The 20,727-nt window shown below is 40.2% G+C and overlaps 1 protein-coding gene across 2 annotated transcripts in view; it reads right to left on the bottom strand.

The window, feature by feature from the left end:
* cdh24b (cadherin 24, type 2b) overlaps positions 1 to 20,727 on the bottom strand; it is a 183,851-nt gene that overhangs the window by 64,955 nt on the left and 98,169 nt on the right. For both annotated transcript variants that reach the window (XM_080292442.1, XM_080292443.1), the window contains exons 4-5: positions 6,662 to 6,781; positions 1,599 to 1,766 (exon numbers count right to left, since the gene is read on the bottom strand). In XM_080292442.1, the coding sequence (XP_080148568.1) occupies positions 1,599 to 1,766; positions 6,662 to 6,781 (288 nt within the window). The remainder of the gene's footprint in view (positions 1 to 1,598; positions 1,767 to 6,661; positions 6,782 to 20,727) is intronic.

Here is a 20,727-nt window from a genome sequence, read left to right as displayed (position 1 = left end):
CTTGGTACATTTTTATAGATGCAACTGAAGAAACTGTTACACATTAAATGCTTTTATTAGAGGCTAAGAGTAACAGAGTGCCTAAAGATCCATCATCTATCCTACAGATACAATTTAAAATGGGTTCTTTGCCAAGTTGTCTTTGATGTATAGACAGAAAACTGGCTCACTACTTGAGTGATGTTTCTTTTTTCAGGCTTTGATGATTCATATCTCAGCATTATAAGTGATAGCACATATTATTAAATAAATACATAAACCATCTAAAAATGGTCAGTATAAGGACTGGACTGAAAATGAGTGGAAATCAGCAAATATCCAAAGAAAAACTTTGAAAGACCCTCAGAAAGCTGAAGGGCTACTGATCAAGACCATTTTAAAAAATTGTAAGAAAGTCAAAGTCCTTGGAAGTAAACTATGCATAGTACTGTATGGTTCCTACCAGCTCCTCTACAGCAGTCATACAAAAGTGATTTCCCAACTCCTGTCCTCGTCACTTTAATTGGAAGAAGGTCAGCAATTAAACTGGAGGAGACGGAGCTGCTTAGAGGAGAAATGGCAGAAAGGACGACCTTAAGTAAAATACGAGGAGAACCCTGGCGACCAAGGCCACATGATTCTCTTGATCATTCACAGGAGGCCTAACTAGCTTGTCCTTTCGAGGGTATGAAAGAACACACCTACCATTCTTTTGGTGACATACCAAAGAAGAGAATTAATTAATCCCAGCCTGTCTTATTCACATCAGTCTAGTACATGAAGAAGAAGATCTGCCTCCTATTTGGAAGAATGATTAACATTATAATCGCCAACAGGACAATATCTAATAACCCGTCTTGATTACATCATCTTCACCATTATGCCAACCGCTAATTTGGTCTATATTTTGTTTAATCCACAAGAGTAAATTTTAATTTGATTTCATTTATCAAAAACATATTTCATAGACTGCAAGTGCGAAAGACCTATCACATCTATGATTTTTACTAAAACGATGTCATGATTGCAAACAGTGTAATTCAATTAACCATATTCAAAGTTATTAGGAAGCCAATTAGGGTTTCCTACATTGACGTGCTGTCAGATATAATCTGACAGTGTAGCTGCTGTTGGAAATAGCAGCCGATCTATCATAGCAGAGGCAAGCTAAATCCATGGCTGAATGTTTGATGAGGTACTTTGCAGCCCTGCAGGAATCTCCTCTGCCTGACTGCTGCTGTGAAAATCCTGACAGGACCTGCAGGTCAGAAAGGTCCAACAACTCTTCTGCCTTCTGGTGCAAAACAAACATGGTGTTTATGCTGTTATGCAGCTCAGTGTTTGTTTTCTCTTCATCCCTTCCCTATATCGGAAGCTAGAAACTTTACACAGGCATAACAAAATGGTTAAAAGTACACACAGTTATTTTACACTGGCTGATGGCTCCACTGTTCTTGCACGGCGTGTGCTCTCGTGAGCAGTGGGCAGTATGTACAGTTAGCGTGCATGTATGTGGGATGTGATGCACTCTCTGCAGCAGTAATTTTCCCCAGACTGCTGCCTCTCTATTCCTGTTCTATATTTTATTTGGTAGCGGTATAAGCTGCTGAGTTACTCACTCTGTGTGAAGCGTGGTGGGTTGTCATTAACATCGGTAAGCCTGACGGTTACAGTGGTGGTCCCAGATAATCCTCCTAGGTGCCCCCCCATGTCTTTAGCCTGAAGCACCACCAGGTACTGGTCCTGGGTCTCCCTGTCCATATCGGGTACAGCTGTTCGTAGAATACCTGGAGAAAACACACACATAGGGTAGCATCACAAGGACCATGAACCTTGGTTTCTACCACTTGGCAACAAATGATCACAATACATCTGCGTGAGACTGAAACTCTTTTGTGATCAATATTTATAACTTTATGCTTAACTGAACTTTCTGGCTTTAAAAATATACTTTCTGGCCTGCGCTCTGTTTTGGAAGAAAATCTCTCTGCACAGCAGGACCTCATCCTGCTCTCTTCACATCTATAACTTCCTTACAATCTTCTTACTCTCAGATAAAATATTGCAGTCACACCTTTGGTATGTGGATCTATCTGTTACACATTTGAAGGTACCACTTTCTAATTAGGCACAGCTTTCCGAGTTTACAGTTAATTTGACTGTTTGCAGTAAAATCCACATGCTGTGATCAGTCTTTAAGAATTGCATTAATGTAATAAGTCTTTATTGACGACTGAGTCAGAACCGCCAATAGATCTGACAAGAACTAAATGTCCTATGAAGTGGTAAATTAATAAACAGACACCGTAACCTTTTATTAATGACTTATTAACATTTATAACAACAGATCTGACTTCCCGTTATGAACTGAGAAAGTCATGACCCTTTATTAAAGACTTCATCAGCACCGCAGTTACACATGTGAGGAAGTCATTAATGAAAGGTCATTCTTGATTTCCAGTATGCCATTTAGCCTTCAGGTATAAATGTTAACAAGTTGTTATATAACACAGTTTGGTCCTGATGGTCTGCAACCCTTATTTATAAATCTAAGTACTGGTTATTCCATTAGAGTCACATAAAAACTAATTAGCAGTGTTGCCAGTTTTGAAAAGTACACATTCCCGCAAACTTAAACAATGTACATGCAAAATGAAACAAATGTATCACAAAAAGGTCACAAGCCAGCAGAAAAATACCACTCAGTTGATTTTATTGCAAAAGAATGTCCACTTGTTAACAGGTCATACATAACACCCAAAAATAAAACAACCCACTTTTTATGTGAAAGGGCAAGAATGTCAGCTCTGGCTTTCTATAAAATGCTTGGTCACAGTGATGTATTCCTCAGGCTCAGATTTGTGAGATTTATCCATGATGACGTCGCCCTGTGAGCACGACACAACCACAGTCCTGTTGCACGAGCACTGAAAAAAATGTCAAGTGTGTGCCGCCTGAGGAATGCACTGCCTGTATATTCCTTCACAGCAGTCAAGATGAAATAAAATGGGTTGGGAATTGTCAAATGTTGCTCACTTGTAGCAGAGAATGACAAAATCAACACTCACTTTCTTCCTTTACAGCCACTAATCATTTGTAGTTTTATGTAGTTAGCTATAAAAAATAGTATTACAGTAAATGGACCACTTGAATCCCCCATGCAAATATTAATGCAGGCAAACTACCATCAGGCCTCTGCAAAATATAGGTAACGTGCTAGATTAATTACTAATTTCTGAATTATTCATGCACCCTCTGTAAATCAGGTGCGCTAACCCGTGCAAGTTTATTTTGTATATTTTGCAGATAAATACAGTCATGTGAAAACAATGTTTTCATAGGACTCTATGCAGTCCTGTGAAAAACATCATCAGAGCTTCCATAGAAATTAAGAGGGTAAGTAACAGCTTGGTGCTGCTAATCAAATGAACATTGGTAACTAATCATTGGCACCTCTGTAACTGTTTTGGCAGTTTGCTGGTCTGGAGCATTGAGCTTAATGCAATGCTACAATCTTCCCAGGAGTGTCTGCTGGACAGATGAGATCAAAGCAGAGCCTTTTGGCCAAGACACACAGGACTGCACTTGGAGCAAACCAAGCATTGCATATCAACACAAACACTTGTTAAGCATGGTGGTGGAGGGTTGATGATTTGGACTTGTTTTCCAACCACAGGACCTGGGCATCTTTTGGTCATTGAGTTAACCATGAACTACTCTTTATATCAAAGTATTCTGGAGCCAAATGTTGTCCAAAACTGGGTCATGCAATCAGGCAATGATCCCAAGCGAAGCAGTAAATCTAAAACAGAATAGCATTAAGGTGTTGCAATGAGCCGGTCAAAGTTTGGATCTTAATCTGACTGAAATGTTGCAGTGGGACTTTAAGCTGTGCATAAACAAATAATGCTGCAAAGAGGAGTGGGCCAAAATGTCTCCACAATGATCTGTGAGACAGATAAAATCATCCAGCTGCTGCTTAAGGTAGTTTTACAAACTATTGAATCACAAGCCGTATTTAATTTCTCACAGGACTGCACAGAGCCCTATGAAAACATTCTTTTCACTTGACTGTATGTGTAACTATTCTCATAAATGATTAATTTAAAAGTCCTGACATCCACCAATCAAGTTACTTTTACAATGCACTGAAATCAATTGGGTAAGGTTCTGTTATGTGTGTAGAAGGTTTAGACACCAACAAGTGAGCTTTAAAACAAATAAGGTAAAAAAAACAAAACAATAAAAAAGTAGAGGAAAGCACAAAGAACAACCTGGGAACATGAGGAGAAGTGGAGGGCAAACAGATGGACGGACAACTGACCGAGGGAGAGAGAAAACTGTCAAGCGCACAAAAAAGTAAAAGATATCAAAGCAAAACAAACAAAAAAAAAAAACTATGAAAGTACGAAAAACTAACACGGAGACAAACAGGAGGGCAGAGACAGAGGAGCATGGCCGACGCGGTGAAAGGAAAACATCAGGAAACACAAGAAATGATATCAAATTCATTCAAACTTTACACAAACAGCATGGCAGCACCTTCAACAAATAAACTTGCTTTAATTTTAGATGGTGGCATCTCTGTTGGTACGGTGGTTTACTCATCCTTCCCATGACAACAGAACTGTAATTTTACTGGTGTACTTAAACAACAGACCAGTTTATGGCGTATAAAATTCAGCTTACGACACAATAAACTGTAAAGTTACCACTTATAGCAGTTGTTTTATCATTTCCAAAGCAATCCTCAATTTGTTTCTGTGTTAAAAGCCCGTCATTTGAGTTTAATCGGAGTGTTTTTAAAGTTCTGCTTTGCCCTTTCACAGCCTATTGGACGATATCGACGTGCGCCGTCACCGAGCTGCTTTTCCTGACAATGTGGCAGTTTTTCTGACATTTTGGAGACACTCACTTTCCATTTGACAGCTACAATATATAACTTAATGTCCCGTTGAAGGCGCACAGAAACACACGTACATAAACAGATATGTGAAAAGGGGGCTCATCTGGAAAAGACAAATCACCACGCTGCAGCAGATAGACATGCTGACAGAGCATAAAATCACGTTCTGTGTCTCATGCTCTTTAGCGGCACACAAAGACGAATCATTTACTCGCGTTCGACATCGATCACCTCCCCCGTGCAAATGACCTCATTCTGCTACATGTGATTGGATGTTGCACATCAAATTCTGCCCGCTCTCGCCCAGCATCAACCAAAAAACACCGGCCTGGATGACTTGGCAGCTCAAGGTGAATCACATTCAGCCTGGGCTGCTTTTGAATGCTAACGAACGAACAGGCAGAAATATGTCGAGCTTTCTGAGCAGAATTCATAAACAAACAAAGTAAATGTATGAGCGAACGCGCTCGCCTCCGAGTGCACATTCTGAAAAAGACCCTCGGTGATGGAACCGACGAGAAATGGGGGGTGATTGAAAAGAGGGAGATAGGGAGTCGAGAAGAGGAGAGCGGACATGTTCGGAATGCTGAAGCTCTTCTGAAAGCACAGTGTCACGGCTAATACACACTGTGTGGAATTAGGCTTATATTTCAAAGAGTCCTGCAGCTCCCTTTGGTTATTTGAGAGGTCCTCACGTGCCGAGGCAATCAATTACCAGGCATTGACATTCAATGAGCAAAACACGAGTGCTGGCCACCTGTGACTGTGTGGGCAAAATAAACGCTCACATGGAGGCTCTCACTTCTACAGGCAGACAGAAAACAAAAATCTGAAAAAGTTAATAGATATGGAGTTTTACTGTGAAACTTAATGTCTCTTCAATGCGCGCTGCCTATCAAAACAGCACCTACAACATCAAGACAGTCAGTGCTCCATTTCTGACTAAACAGAGCTAAAAGTCCCCTCCAAGGTAGACTGCTAAAAAAGTAATCATCATAAAGTTAAATAAATAAATTAATAAATAAAGCGCCCTCCTCCGCCCTCAACCCCTAAACGCTCGACAATAAAACTTTTTGCCCTCAGGTGACGTGTGCGAGACTCCGACACGGTGACAACAGGCACGCCAGACGCCTTCTTGAAGCCCTTTTGTAATCTGCCCTGCATCAGAGATCATAAGCCTTCGCTGACGTGTGTCTTTAAACGTGTCTTTTTCGCTTTTGCTTCACCCAGAAATAATAATATTAGGCTGTTGTTCGGCACACGCAGCCTGGCGGCGTGAATACATTTCTGCCAGCTCATGCTGGAGCGAACCGCAGAGGGGGAAAGAGGTGGAGGTGGGGGGAGGGGGGGTGTGCTTGAAAGAGCAAGTGTGTATGTGTTTGATGGGGCACAAGTGGGAAAAGGGGAAGAGAGAAAGATGGATGACTAAGTGTGACAAGAGAATGGGAGTTGCACTGGGGGGGAAGTGTTGCTTTCAGTGTGTGTGTGTGTGAGAAAGTCAGAGACATGTTTCTGTACTCATGCATGCAGGTCCACGGGTTCCCCAGTGTTTCACTCCACCTGTGTCTCACACACACGTGTGCGTCTCCTTAGGCCGTCACACAGCACAGACATGTCGGGTACTGTGAAGACCGAGCTCAGCTGTTCGCTCCTGAACATCTTGCACGTATGTCGCTTTCCTGCTGCATGCGTGCGTGTTTGCCTTCTGAGATCTGCGCATCTTTTACATTCGTCCGCCCACGTGTGTTACACGCAAACGCACATAAGCACGCTCACCTGTCTGGGGATCGACAGAGAAGTACTGCTGGCCCTGCACCAGTGTGTACACGAGCTTGGCGCTGTTCCCATACGTCGGGTCATCAGCATCTGTCGCCGTCACCTGGATTATAGACGTGCCTGCGGGGAGGGCAGACGAGGAAGGAAGGACAAAAGGGAAATAAAGAAAAGGAGGAAAAAAAGAAGAAGAGAAAGGAAATAAGCAACAAAACAAGCCAGAGCTGGAGCTAAGTAGACAGACTACAGCGGTACTTTAAGAGCATAAGAAAGCATTATATCAAGACAACCTCCACTCTTCTCTCCCACTCCTTCTTTTTCAATCTCTCTCCGTCAGCAGCGTGACAAATAGTTTATCCTTCCCCCCCACCCACCCACACACACACACACACACACACTCTCTCTCCTTCATCTCTCTTGTCGCTCACCTTCCTCCCCCCCCCAATTCCCTCTGTCTCACTTCATTTCTCTTCATCTCTGTCTCCAATTCCCGTTTGCTTCCTCTCTCAATCGGACTGTCTGTCCCTTCAACAGGCCTCTCTCCCTCTCTCACCCTCTCCTAAATCTTCTTTCTACGGCTGTTGCTGAGTCAATTTGCCAGGAAATTTTTTGTGGGGTATATTTTCAACAAAAAATGAAACTATATGAATATATGAAGCGTAAACACTTTTCATATATCATGTATTTGTATGGTGCATGTCTGTATTTATACAGAAGTGTATGGGGAATGACTTCTTCCAACGGTACTCAGAGGCAGATGAGATGGAGGAGGAAGACGTGGATTTGAGGGAGCAGCTTCTATTCTATATTTGATCAAAGCCTTGAGAGAATCACTATGGAAGAAAAAAAAAACAAAAGCCAACCACCACCACCAACAGCAACAACAACAAACGTGCAGTTTAAAGTACGCGTGTGCTTGCGTAGGGAGAGCAGAAAGGGGGCATGAGATCAACCGGTTACTGATCCATTGTGGGTAGTTAAGAATCAGAGCGGTTATTGACAGAAAGCAGATGTAAAGCATGTAAGCGCTGCACCTCAGAGAGCCAAAGACTGATGGGAGAGAGGTTTTGTTTGTTTCAAAGAAGACTTGGTGTGGATTCAGTTCGTCATGCAGTCGCACATGTAAAAACAAAAGATCATTTTAGTTTGTTACAACTAGGATCTCATTTTATAGCTCTTTTCATCTATAGTAGAAAGCAACGAAGTACATGTACATTTGACATATTTTACTGATGCTTATGCTTTGTCATATTAGCAAAGCTCAAGCTTGGCTGGATGTGTCTTACTTTCTACTTGACTGAACTGGTTTCACAGCAAGAAAATAACATAACATGAGCTTTGAACATACTGCCACAGCATCTCGTGTTTATGGACTTTATAGTTTTGCTTTATTTTGAGTATTTTCTGGTGATTGTATTACTTACTTTCCTGGTTATAGTTCTGTTCATATTGCTGGTTTGTTCCATTTTCAGTTCCTGTTTCTTTAGAGTTTATTTTTCATCCTCTTGTGTCAGTAAATTCGTGTTTGTTTTTCAATTCAGTTATCATGTTTCACTTCCTTCTTTATTTTGATAGTTATTTGTTCTTTGTGCCTTCTTTGAGGTTTCCCCTAGTCTCATTTTCCCTGACTTTACGCACCTGTGTGTCCAACCTGGTGTTTAAGTCTGACATAATTAGCCATTTCTGGGTCCAAACTCCGCTTTAAAGTTAAACAAACACTGCGGCATCACCGAGAGTTAAAAACTGTCTAAATCCTTTCATCTTTAATAAAATGATCAGCGTTGCTGCTTTACCAGGTGTAACAATTAAGTTTAACATCCAGGCATCCATGAAAAGAGGATTTATGAAATTTAACAGAGTTAGAAGTTAGCAGGAAGTTAACTTGCTAGCTTCCATCTAAAGATGACACACCATGTTCTGACTGAGAGATTTCTGAAAAATTAAAACGTACAGCTCTGCTATCACTTCCAAAATAAATGAAGACAGAAAACTAAACAGCAGCGATGTTTGTAGTGCTACTGATGTTGGGCTAGCTGGTATATAACGATGTGCTACGTGGTGGCGGGCTACAGAGCTATGGTTAGCATAATATAAACACAGTGAACAATTGAGATAATTCATCGACAATATGAAGTTACTCATTAATATACTGCTGCATGGGCTGGGCTGTAGTTACATTGTAAGGTTTTAAAAACAGAGCTTTAAATTGAACAGTGGTAATAAAAACCAAGAGAGCCCAACAGTGATCATTGCCTTTTTTTCATGGGATGTGTTCAGATTAAATAGAACAAGATACCGAGCATTATAATATGTTAAAATCACAGTAGCCTTAATAAATGCAGAGTAGTTTGGACCCGGAAGCAGGGTTCATACGTTATCACTTAAAGACCAGATTCCCATTATTTTCTTTCTTTAGGATTATTTCTACAGACTAGCATTAAAGGTTCGCTTGAGTTGTGCCCCCCACCCGCCAGAATTTGAGAACCACTGGGCTCAAGTGGAAGCTTCTGGAGGTAAATAAACAAACACGCTTTCAAAGGGCTTCAGACAAAGTTTCGAGTGCATTGATTCAAAAGATTCAAGACCGTTGTTGCCCTCCACAGAAGAGATCACAGCAAGAGCAAGGTATAGTGTGGGAGGTCAGTGATTATGCAAAGGTAGCCTGTAACCAGCTAAAGGTCTTTCTCACATTGGCTAATGTTCATATTCATGAGTTCAAGAGAGCACTGAAATCTGAATCTGTGCATAGCTTGGCTGCAGTGAGAAAGATTCTGCTCTCAAAAAGAGAAGCTGCTGCCTGTCTGTTGTTTTCCAAAGATCACGAGAACAAACCTGAAGGCTTTTGGAATAATGCAACAAATTTTGGTTTAAATAAGACACTTCATGTTTGGAGAAAGAAAGACACAATAATCCAGCATAAGAACCTTATCCCACCTGCAGTTACTGTCATCTGTATCAGTATGATGGTTTAGGTCTGTTTTTCTCCATTTGTGCCAGGTTAGCTTACCTTCAATAGGGGAAGCAATGAATTCTGAATTCCACCAGCGATTTCTTAAAGAAAATGTCAGGACATTTCCCTGCGAACTGAATTTCAAGAGAAAGTGAGTCATGCAGTAAGACAATGACCCACAGCCAAAGATTAGTGAAAGAAGAATAAAGCCAATGGTTTGGAACGACCAAGTCAAAGTCCTGACCTTAATCCTATAGAAATGTTTTGGAATGAGCTGAAGGAAGCAGGAAACCCGCCAACATCAAACGCTGAAGCTTTTGTTAGAGGAGACGAAATCTCCTCTAAGTACTGATCGATAGTTACCAGAAACATTTAGTGGCGACTACAATTTCTACACAAGGGGTTCACACAAAGATGCTTTTACTTATCACAAATATATCTTATTGTATCATTTTTAGCAAAAAACTAAAAGACAACTGGTTTCTTCTCAATGCATTTTTAAATTTTAAAGGGGTTTGAAGTGAAGCCACACATTACAACCACAATAATAACATAAACTGCTCAGAAAATGAAACAAACAAAGGGAACAGCTTTTATCAGCATCAAGTCATTTAAACTTGTGGGATATTGATCTGGTCAGTTAAGTATCAGAGGGGGGTTGTTAACAAGTTTCATCTGCTTTCGTGTTAATGACATTAACAACAAGTGCACTAGAGGGGCAACAATGAGACAAGCCCCAAAACAGGAATGTTTGTACAGGTAGAGGACACTGACATTTTCCCTCCTGATATTTTTGGGCTGTTTTTCACTAGTTTTGCATTTGGTTAGAGTCAGTGTCACTACTGGTAGCATGAGGTGATACCTGGACCCTACAGAGGATGCACAGGTAGTCGGACTTCTCCAGGATAGCACATGAATACGTGCCATAGCCAACAGGTTTGCTATGTCTCCCGCACAGTCTCAAAAACATGGAGGAGATTACAGGACCGGTATCTGCTCCTTTGTGCAGGGAAGAACAGGATGAGCGCTGCCTGAGCTACAAAATGACCTCCAGCAGGACACTGGTGTGAATGTCTCTGATCAAACAATCAGGAACAGACTTCATGAGGGTGGCCTGAGGGCCTGACATCCTGACTGCTTCTAACATATCGTTTTTGTACTCTCTAGCTTGCCACATCATTATTTTCACTTTGATTTTCTGTGTTTCTGTGAATTCAGCCCTCTGTATGTTGATTTCATTTCCAGTCATCAGTATCCAGCACGACTGTCTTTTCTCACTGAAATCTGATGTGTTTCCAAAGTGTTCCTTTGATTTTTTTTGACCAGTGCACAAAAATACCAAAAACATCATTTACAGGAACACATTTTATGCTGAATGAGTAGTTTTCTCTGACAAATAGATGTCATTAGATTTTATTTGCAAGCAAACAATCAATAATGTCACTCACAAACCTTCACCGAGTCAGTCGAATGGATTAACGTTTGGTAGAAGCTGCTGGCGATGTTTACAAGAGACGCTTCCGCTAAATACATTTGACAGTTCTGATGTGTTTGTCTAATCAGCTGGACCACTTTTTCCTCTTTCTCCATCTCATCTGGACAGTTATCTTGACAAGTATAATTTTACAGTAAACAGAAATGACTGTGAAGCCGGCAAAAATAACAACCGAGATTAAAGAAACTGGAGTTATACCCGAGAGTTGGCGCGCATTCTAGCAAATGCTTGATTTTTGAGTGTGTTATTTATGTGCTCTACTGTCTTACAATGCAATGCCCAAAGGAAATGAAGTGGCTGCTCAGAGCGGCAAAACATTAAACAAACTGCGCGGAAGTCTGATCTTGGAAATAAGAAAAAAAATGAATTAAATGAAAACCCAACTGTATTTATTTATTTATCCATCTCAGAGTACGGCTCACCCTGCTGTGGCATTTCAAACTCTGTGGGTTGTGATTGACGCCTGCTGGCGGGTGCAGTGCAACTACATGGTAAATATATTTATATATCTATGGTTTACCTACATCTGCTTTTAGTTTTAGTAAAAAGCCTGTAGTGTGTGTATTTTATTTGAGGGACTGAGACACAGTAAAAGAGCAGAACAGGAGAGGAATATTTTTCTGGACCCATGTTTTCAGATGTTTGGCCATTAATTTAATCCATTCTCAGTTTTGATTTCTCTCTCCACTTCTCCCATCTTCCTGCGAGCTTGAACGTAAATTATTACAGCGCTATGTGCACTTTATGTTTCAGTTCAAAGCACTCTACTATTGCAGCTTCGCTCCCAGACTACAAAGTATCTGCGTCTGAATGTCTTTATGTTTTTGGCTTTCTTTTTTCATATAGATATTGCAGATAAATGCAGAAGCACATAAGGAGCTAAGTAGACCAAAATGTTTCTTTTGACAGCAGTAAAATAAAAAATAAAAAACTAATCAAACTCAGGGATCAAACAATATACTTCTGAGGTTGATGCAACAAGTGCTAGGCGGAGGCGAAGCTATTGGCATGCACCCTTCCAACCGTGCTCCATGTATACAGCCACACTCCACAAGGATCCAATATTCACAGTGCTGTGCATCCAGCTAAAAGGAGCAGACCTACAGTAGTGTAAGACATCTGTCCTCTGGGGCAACAGGAACAAGACTCATTCCCCCAGCTATATATGTCTAAGAATATTGTTTTTTAAAATATTTATACTGAAGGTTAAACTTTAAATGTGAGTCATTCTCTTGCAATGCTGATACACATCTGACAAGATGTGTGTAACCAGTCGAGTGAATCCGACACAAAACGGGAACACGTTTCGAGCAGCGGATCAGGCTCGGTTCCAGCACACCTTGCATCAGCGTCTCGTTGCAATAGATGAGACATCCTCCATCCTCTCCTCCTCCCTCCCAATCTCACCCTTAAATGCGTGATGTAACGAGTGTTTGATAGGATCCTCGCCGCTGCATTCCTCAGTCACGCGTGCTGCAAAGCGCCTCGGTAAATATTGAATCGTCAAGTAAATATTGAATCTGTGATTGACTGAACAACTCAATCTGAAGACGGAGCTGCTGTGCGGAGCAGACGCTCATAAGGTGGCTGATAGGATTACTAAATAGTCCTCGTCTGCCTCATCCCCACATCCCTGGGCTTTGCCCCGGCAGGATGCTGGCGGGGTCATTATTCTAATCTGAATTAAACAATTCAGCGCAAGAGGGACCTTGATGTTTTGGAAAACCCTCTAAGAGGCAGATGGTGAGGACATCAGGCCAAATTTGCAGAACTTTTCTAAACAAACCAGTTTAGGGGTGAATTATTTCAAATAATACCCACTTTTCTGGCAAATTCTAAAGTTTTCCTGAAAGTAATTCTGCTCACTTTAAGAGGGAAGAGTGCCCCTTAAAGTAGAATTCATTTTCAAGGGTCTGAGCAGAGTTTAAATGGAGATTAGAGTGCTTTTTGTACATACAAACTATTTCCTACAAGCCCTCTGCAGTCATGCTTTGAATTACAATCTTAGACACTTATTGTCACTCTGAGATCTCACTGCAATATGAGCGCAAAAATCCCCGACCGCCCCTCCTAATCTCTGCCCTCTCCTCGTATTTCATTCCTATTCCACGCATCCCAATCACCTTACATCTTTTTCGGCGGTCACAGAAATGTTATCGGGTCGCCGTGGCTGTGACATGAACTCTATCACCAGGTTTCAAGTGAAAATGAAATAATTTTTTGGAATGAGGCAGATCAGGTTAGAACGTATTTTCATTTTCTGGATTTCCAGTTTCATTTAAATGTCGGTTTCGGGGCTTTAAAAAAAACCCTCCTCTCTATCCTCATGAATTCAGATGAAGTGTGCTGTTTTTTTTCCTGAGATAAACAGTGTCCCTCACATGGATGAAAAAGAAACAAAAACAGGAATTTCAAAATTGTGCTTTTAGATTGCGCAGCTGGTCCCCGCCGGCCGAGGTATTCGCGATTGATTTCTAATGGATTTAAAGGTGTTTGCCACGGAAACCTACTTTTTATTGCCTTTCCACGAATGGCTGCATGTATTCATTTTTGGGAGAAATCCATCCATCCTTTATGTCACAGCAAAAGCATTTCACAACACTTTGCTTCACAAACTGGGGCTCAATTTTCCCAAAAACCTCGTGCGAGTGCAATCACAGGGTACGAGCCCGGGTGGGTGTGACCAAGTAATTCTTGCCATTTTGATTCACAGTGCAGTGTGGGGAAAGAGGCTGGAGCAGTATGCATACATAATTAAGAGGCGGAATAGATTATTCACAGTTGGAGTCGAGACATGGTTTCAGTTATGGACAGTCACATCAGCTCATCATCCCGTTTTAAAGTGGATGTCAGTTTCCAAATGAGCTGAGAGGAAAGTTCAGGCTGGTAGAAAACTGAGTCCCAAAGCAGCAGCGCAGAATACGCGACTCGAGTATGAATAGACGGCCTCCCTAATAGGCAGATTATCCTCCTTTTTTTTATGTTGCTCCCTAAAATGTGTTTCTATTTGTACATTTGCTCGAGCGATTAAATGCTCTGTATTCAGTTACATACGGCATATTTGGTCCACATTTATATGCACACAATCAAGACCCAGCTGCATATGCTAAAACAAAAACAAGTCTGTTTAAGTCATTTACATGATTGCATAAGCTGGAGCTCCCATAATAATAATAACAGCTGTATGATCTTTCTAATAGCCCACACGGTTTGACCTTTGCATAATTATATGCTGCACATCTTTTAAATCAGCAAAGACGAAACATATGTAGTGTCTCAGTCCTGCCGCTGTGTGATGGCCACAGGTATTTAATCAACAAAAGGGAAAGGCCTCATACATCCTGCAAGCAGCTCTGGTGACAGTGTCATTAAAAATCAGCTATTAATCTAACTTATTACAGATTCTGCAAGCTTCCCATTTAAAATGAGTTCGTATTTGCATCTGACTTTTTAGATTTTGATGAGGTTTGTGTGACTCTGTGTGTGTGTGTGTGTGTGTGTGTGTGTGTGTGTGTGTGTGTGTGTGGGTGTGTGCCTGTGTGTGTGTGTGTGTGTGTGTGTGTGTGTGTGTGTGTGTGTGCGTGCGCGTGCATATCTACTGGCTGCAGCCATGAAAATTTCTGTGTCTGGTGTGAGCAGGCAGAAACAGAGATGCAATTTCATGCCAAAAAGAGTAATAAAATTGAACAGCATCAGTTGACCTGTTCACTCCTGATAGAAAAAACTGGGAGCGAACGTGAGCACTTAACAGAAAAGTTTCACAAAAATCAAATCGAGTACTTTAAAACCACGACTTCGTGTTTTATATATTCTAGTTCCACTTCATGCATTATTGAAAACTCCGTTAAAGAAAGGTAAAGCCTCTATGTCCCATATGCTTTAATGGGATTTTAGCAGGACAAACGCCCTTCATCGCCTGGCCCTCGAGAAACTAGATCTAGGTGTTAGAATCTGAGAAGGGCACCAGTGAGTCCCCGGATCTTTGTATCCGGCTACATGAATACAAAGCTCTGCTGGAACAGCACAGAGAATAGTCTCCTCCCAGCGGTCAATCAGGAGAGCAGATTTATAACACGAGTACATGTTTGTGCTGCTGTTTTAACAGTGCTTTTTGACTTTGAAGAGGTATAAAGCAATGATAGACACCCCATTAACATGTCATATGCATCACTGAGTTGAACATTCATTAGAAACAGAACAGGTTGTTTTTACTTAATTATTTTTCAGTCTTTTAAGTGTGATAATTTGTCATTTGCTTGAGGCTTAATTCGCTGCCAGTTCTGAATAGAATATCAGTTCGAGTGCACAAAAAGAAACTGTCAGGACTAATATTTAAATCATCTGACTATTCAAACCTTCATACCAAACCTCCAGTCCTCTGACGTTTAAAGAGCATGCAGGACCCAAGCTTTGACCACAAGACTGGACTTGTTTTCTGATGACTTTCACTTTGCCTTGAGATGTGCAGCTTGGTCTGTTGCTGATTATTATTTTCAGTCGCCAATTCCGATTTGTCTAACTTTCTTTACTCTGCAATTGCCCCTCCCTCCAAAATGCTGGCAGTAAGACGTCTGCGCTGCAGTGTTGAATCGCTTTGATTTCTTTCAACAAATTGTGACTGAAACTGAGTCGTGTTGGAGCTGGAGCTAATATTGAACAACAGCTACTTTTACTGAAATTACTGCAATCCAAAAAAAAAGAGAGAAGCTGTTGGAATCGGCTGTCTGTACGTGGCTTAGCACAGCTATGAAAATGGGGAAATGGGAGATGGATAGTTGGATACAATGACAACTTACCACTTTTTGTTTCAGAAAGGCAATGTGCAAATCAATAACCAGTCACAGTGGCTGTCATCTGCATCAAAATGCAGCCTGTTTAGATTTGTGTGCATGGCTGTCTTGTAGGCTAATTTGATGGGGACAGAATTGGATATCTCAATATCTCTTCATATTTCTGGTGATATCTATGTGTTGCTGATTTTAGGCACAAACACTACTTGGTTTGAGTTAACCGTGAAAATTTATTGGTTAGGGTTAGAAATAAACCCACCATGGTTTGACTTTCATGATGGTACCAGGGTCCAGAGTTCCCCTAAATCTAGAGGTGATGACACCAGGACAGATTTGATGTGCATTTATTCAAACAGCTTCTAGAGGTTGCTTAACTTTAAAATACAAGGGTAGGTCATTACAAGAGCTTGCGCAAACAACTAATGGAGTCGCTTCTTTGGGAAAGGGCAGTCTCTCTGAATTTTACTGTATGCAAACCAGCCTGAATGTGTGTCCCTTTAATTTCACAGAAGAAACTTCACCCTGTGCATAACTTAACCTTGAAGACAAGCCGGGGTGCTCTTAATGAAAATGTGCTTGGTGCTTTATTCTTAGCAATCTTTACAACTGTGATAATTTACCTTGAAACCCAGCACATGAAATGTAATTTCTAGCACTTGACATGAGTGTTAATGTATCTATTTATGCAGCACTGGTGCATTCACAAACATAGCTTCAATATCTCTCTATGCTCAGTGTAGTTATATATTATTTGGGCTTTTGATTCAAATCTGGTTCAAGCAGAATTAACCGGCAGCACCCAAAGACGCCATAAATGTTCAGTGCTCGTGATCAAAAATCCCCCCGACGTGAAACAGGTTTGGCAGAAATCTCATCGTGTGGGACTCAGTGACTCGAGGGCATTTTTAAGGACCTTTTCTGTTTTGAATTTGAATCTGATCACGGAAATAAATGTTTTTATGCACATTTATTAAGAAGTAGTCCAATAATTGTGGCCTGGCAAGAAGAGCAGGTCCATTTTTGCGAGAGACAAAAAAAACACACTCTGATAAAACATTATGCAAATGTGGACCAGTGACATCAGCATGCAGATTTCTGCTTTCTTCTTGTGGACACAGTCAGGTGATATGCAGTGCGTATTAAAAAAAACAACAGCTTTCCAGATTCTTTTTAGAAGCTTTACTAAGCTGCATTTAATGTAAAGGCATTAAATGCAGGATTCAGACTGTGTCCTCAGTTGTAAATAAATCCTGAGCCCGCTTACTTTACTAAAAACTATCCACACACTGAACGTGTGCATTTAACCACAGCAGGTTTTCTCACAAACAATACCCATTTGAGACTTCATCGTGATGAAGGCTAAAAGGTCTGTGCACAAAACGGTGATTCAAAGTGAACAGCATCCCTGCAGGCACTAATGTTGTGGCCGCTGAACTGTATAAAGACTGTATGGCTGCAGCTGTCAAAATCCTCAAAAAGACTCCTCTGGCTACATTAATATGCTTATTATATTTCAATTATTAGCTCATGCTCACAAGGAAGTGATTTTCATAATTGGTGTTTATAATACATTGGATCTAACAGAGGTTTTAAATTTCGGTCTTTAGTGTTCAATTTAAAGACAATAACTGATAAAATCTCACTTTTTCATTGCATAATTGGCATATCTTTGCAGGGCCATACACACCACAAATTCTAGGCTGTTGACTAAAATTCCTTCCGACGATTCAGCCCCGGGAGATACAACTAATAAAACATACTGTCTAGCTTTGGTCAAGTGGGACATCCATCATTTAAGAGCCTGACAGCAGTCACTGGCTGCTACAATATTCTGATTAAACAGTAAACCAATAAAATGCTTCAGCCTCTGTTTGTATACAGAATGTAAGTTCAATAGCCCGATCTATCAAGTTTTATCTTATTCCTGCTCTTGATATTATTTATGATTTCATATTTGCTATTATTACTCCATCAGTCTGGAGAAAGGACATGAAAGACGAGAAAAAGGAATATGTGTGACGCGATGAAGTTTCCAGATACAATTTAAACCTGTGGAAATCAATATATGTTACCTCATGTTTGCAACGAGGTTCGCCTGTTAAACTAACAACTGCATAGGGTCCGTGCTGTCTTGTAGATAGTCAGCGGATTGCAGGCGGCTACTGAGCAAACCAAAGACATCAGAGAGTTGAGGTAATGAAATTAGAGGGCAGTTTTGAGCAGCTTTCCTTGTCTGTGAACACAAAAACTATGAGGAGCTGGTGAATAAGAGCAACAACAAGTAGCTACTAGGGGTGCAACGATACTCGTATCGATATTGAACAGTGCTTTCGGTTCGGTACGCATATGTATCGAACAATACAAAATTTTTAATTTATTTTATCAACTTTCCTTCTGACGATGCTGTCTGTGTTGAGCGCTCAGTGGATCTGCGCTCGACAGTGCAGCCTAGGCGGAGTAGTCGAACACAGATTCACTGAGCGCAGGGGGGCAAGCTAGCGAGACAGAAGTTAAGCTCTCCTTGCAACATGGCAAATTGAACCTCGCCCACCCTAATTAGTGTGAATGCTTGAAAAGCATTCACAGTATTGTTGTTGTAATCTTTATTATTATTAGTGTGAATGCTTGAAAAGCATTCACAGTATTGTTGTTGTAATCTTTATTATTATTATTGTGTGGATGCTTTAAGCATCCACACTATTGAGTTCCTGTTTCTCTTTATTCTTTATTGTGTGGATGCTTTAAGCATCCACACTATTGAGTTCCTGTTTCTCTTTATTCTTTATTATTATTATTATTATTCCGGGTGTTTCCGTACACTTTTCGCCGTTTAACTACTTCCACAATTTTTGTGCTATTTTCACCGTTCAAACTTTAAACTATTCAGCTATTTTTGCTAATTCCTGCTACGATTTTTGCTATTTTTAACTATTATACTTTTTAAAATATTAAGCTTTTTTCCTTTAATTTGTCCCATTGAAATGAATGGGAAACTTCTGCAATTCTGCTAAATTTTGCCTGTTTTTGAAACTTAACTACTTCCTCATATTTTCACCTAGAACAACCATTCAAATTTTAAAATGTTCACAAATTATTTGGCTATTCAGGTATGATTCAGCTTTTTCAAATCTTCTACTGTTTTACTTTTATGCCTCTTAAAGTTTTGAGTTGCAAAATTGTGATTTTTCACAAAATACATGTGTTGTTATGGTTGCTATGCTCTTGGCTTCCAGTGTGCCACTGAAGGTTTTGCAATTTTCACTTCATGTCCGAACAACTTCCTGCTACTTGCTCAATTTTCACTCAACTTCCACAAATTATACATCAAAACGTAGGTATTTTTGCTGGCTTTCAGAAAATGTCACCATCATTGTTGTGGGATTTATAGAATTTTTGCAAATCTCCTCAGACTAACACAAGGTCAGAAAACTCTCCATATAAAGTGAATGGAGAGCTTGTTCAAAATCACCGCTGGATTTCTGTAATGAGAGGCATATTCGAATCGTCATATCTCCTTAACGAAGCAAAGTTAAGACATGAGGCTTGTCCCCGAATATCTTCAGACACCCCTGACGCTCACAATTCAAGAATTTCTTTCTCACCTATTACCGTTCTGAAATGAGTTGGACTTGTTTGAGGGTAGGAAATTCGTCCTTCGCTCAGATTTCTTCAGATTTCAAACTGTGGAAATGAACCACTTTTTTCTCTCGTCATAACTTTTTGTTGGATTTCCACAGAGACCTGAAAATTTCCATGATTGTTCACCAAAGCCTGCTGTCTCTTACGGTGAAAGAATGATATCGATACTCCAAATAGATTTCGAGTTAGAAAGCGTTGTTTGAGGGCAAGTCAAGGCAGTTTTTGCTTCGCTCTACTCAGTTATGGTGCATTACAAGTCAAATATCTTTAATAATTCATATTTTAATGATAAATTGTAAACACTGGAAGATTCCCCCATCTCTTCTGAACAAAACGGTGTAAGAATGACCGCTCTAGCCCCTACGGTTTGGAAATTATGGTCATTTGTTTGAGGCGAGTCCTCACTATGAGAAATAGGCTGCAATAATCCTGTGCCTCTCTGTGCTGCGTGTGTAAAAAGAGGCACATGTTTTGGCGGGAAAAAGTACACAGGCTCTCTGATTGGTGGATTCAAATTCAGCAGCTCCCAGGCTGACCTAGAAACTTACTTCTCTCTCCCTGTGCATTTTTTTGCTGATTTTTTCATTTAACAAGTATATTTGAGGGACCCTCAGCATGTTCAGCATTTTTTCAGCTGTCCATTTTGCTTTTCCAATTTTTCTGTTTAACTTATTACTATTGTGCTAAATAATACTATTTCTGCTATTTTATAAGATTTGTGCCTAATATAGTATTTCTGCTAAATTACAATATTTCTGCTTTTTATACTATTTGTGCTAAAACATAGTATTTCTACTAAATGTAGTATTTATGCTTAATCATACTATTTCTGCTTTTTATGGGATTTGTGCCTAATATAGTATTTCTGCTTTTTATAGGATTTTTGCTCAAACATAATATTTCTACTAAATGTAGTGTTTATGCTTAATCATCCTATTTCTGCTTTTTATAGGATTTGTGCTTAATATAGTATTTCTGCTAAATTATAGTATTTCTGCTTTTTATAGTATTTGTGCTAAAACATAGTATTTCTACTAAATGTAGTATTTATGCTTAATCATAGTATTTCTATATATTTCTGCCAGGTCCCCAGGCAGCCAATCCTCTGTGAGGACTGAGAAATTCAAATTTTCAAATCAGGGCCTGCACGGCTTCCCAGCCAATCATATATGTGTCCTGAGGCATTCAAATTTGC

The sequence above is a fragment of the Astatotilapia calliptera genome, chromosome 18 (assembly GCF_964374335.1).
Source record: "Astatotilapia calliptera chromosome 18, fAstCal68.1, whole genome shotgun sequence".
Classification (NCBI taxonomy): Eukaryota; Metazoa; Chordata; class Actinopteri; order Cichliformes; family Cichlidae; genus Astatotilapia; species Astatotilapia calliptera.
Note: the sequence above shows the minus strand (reverse complement) of the source record. Positions and strands in the feature narration are given on the sequence as shown.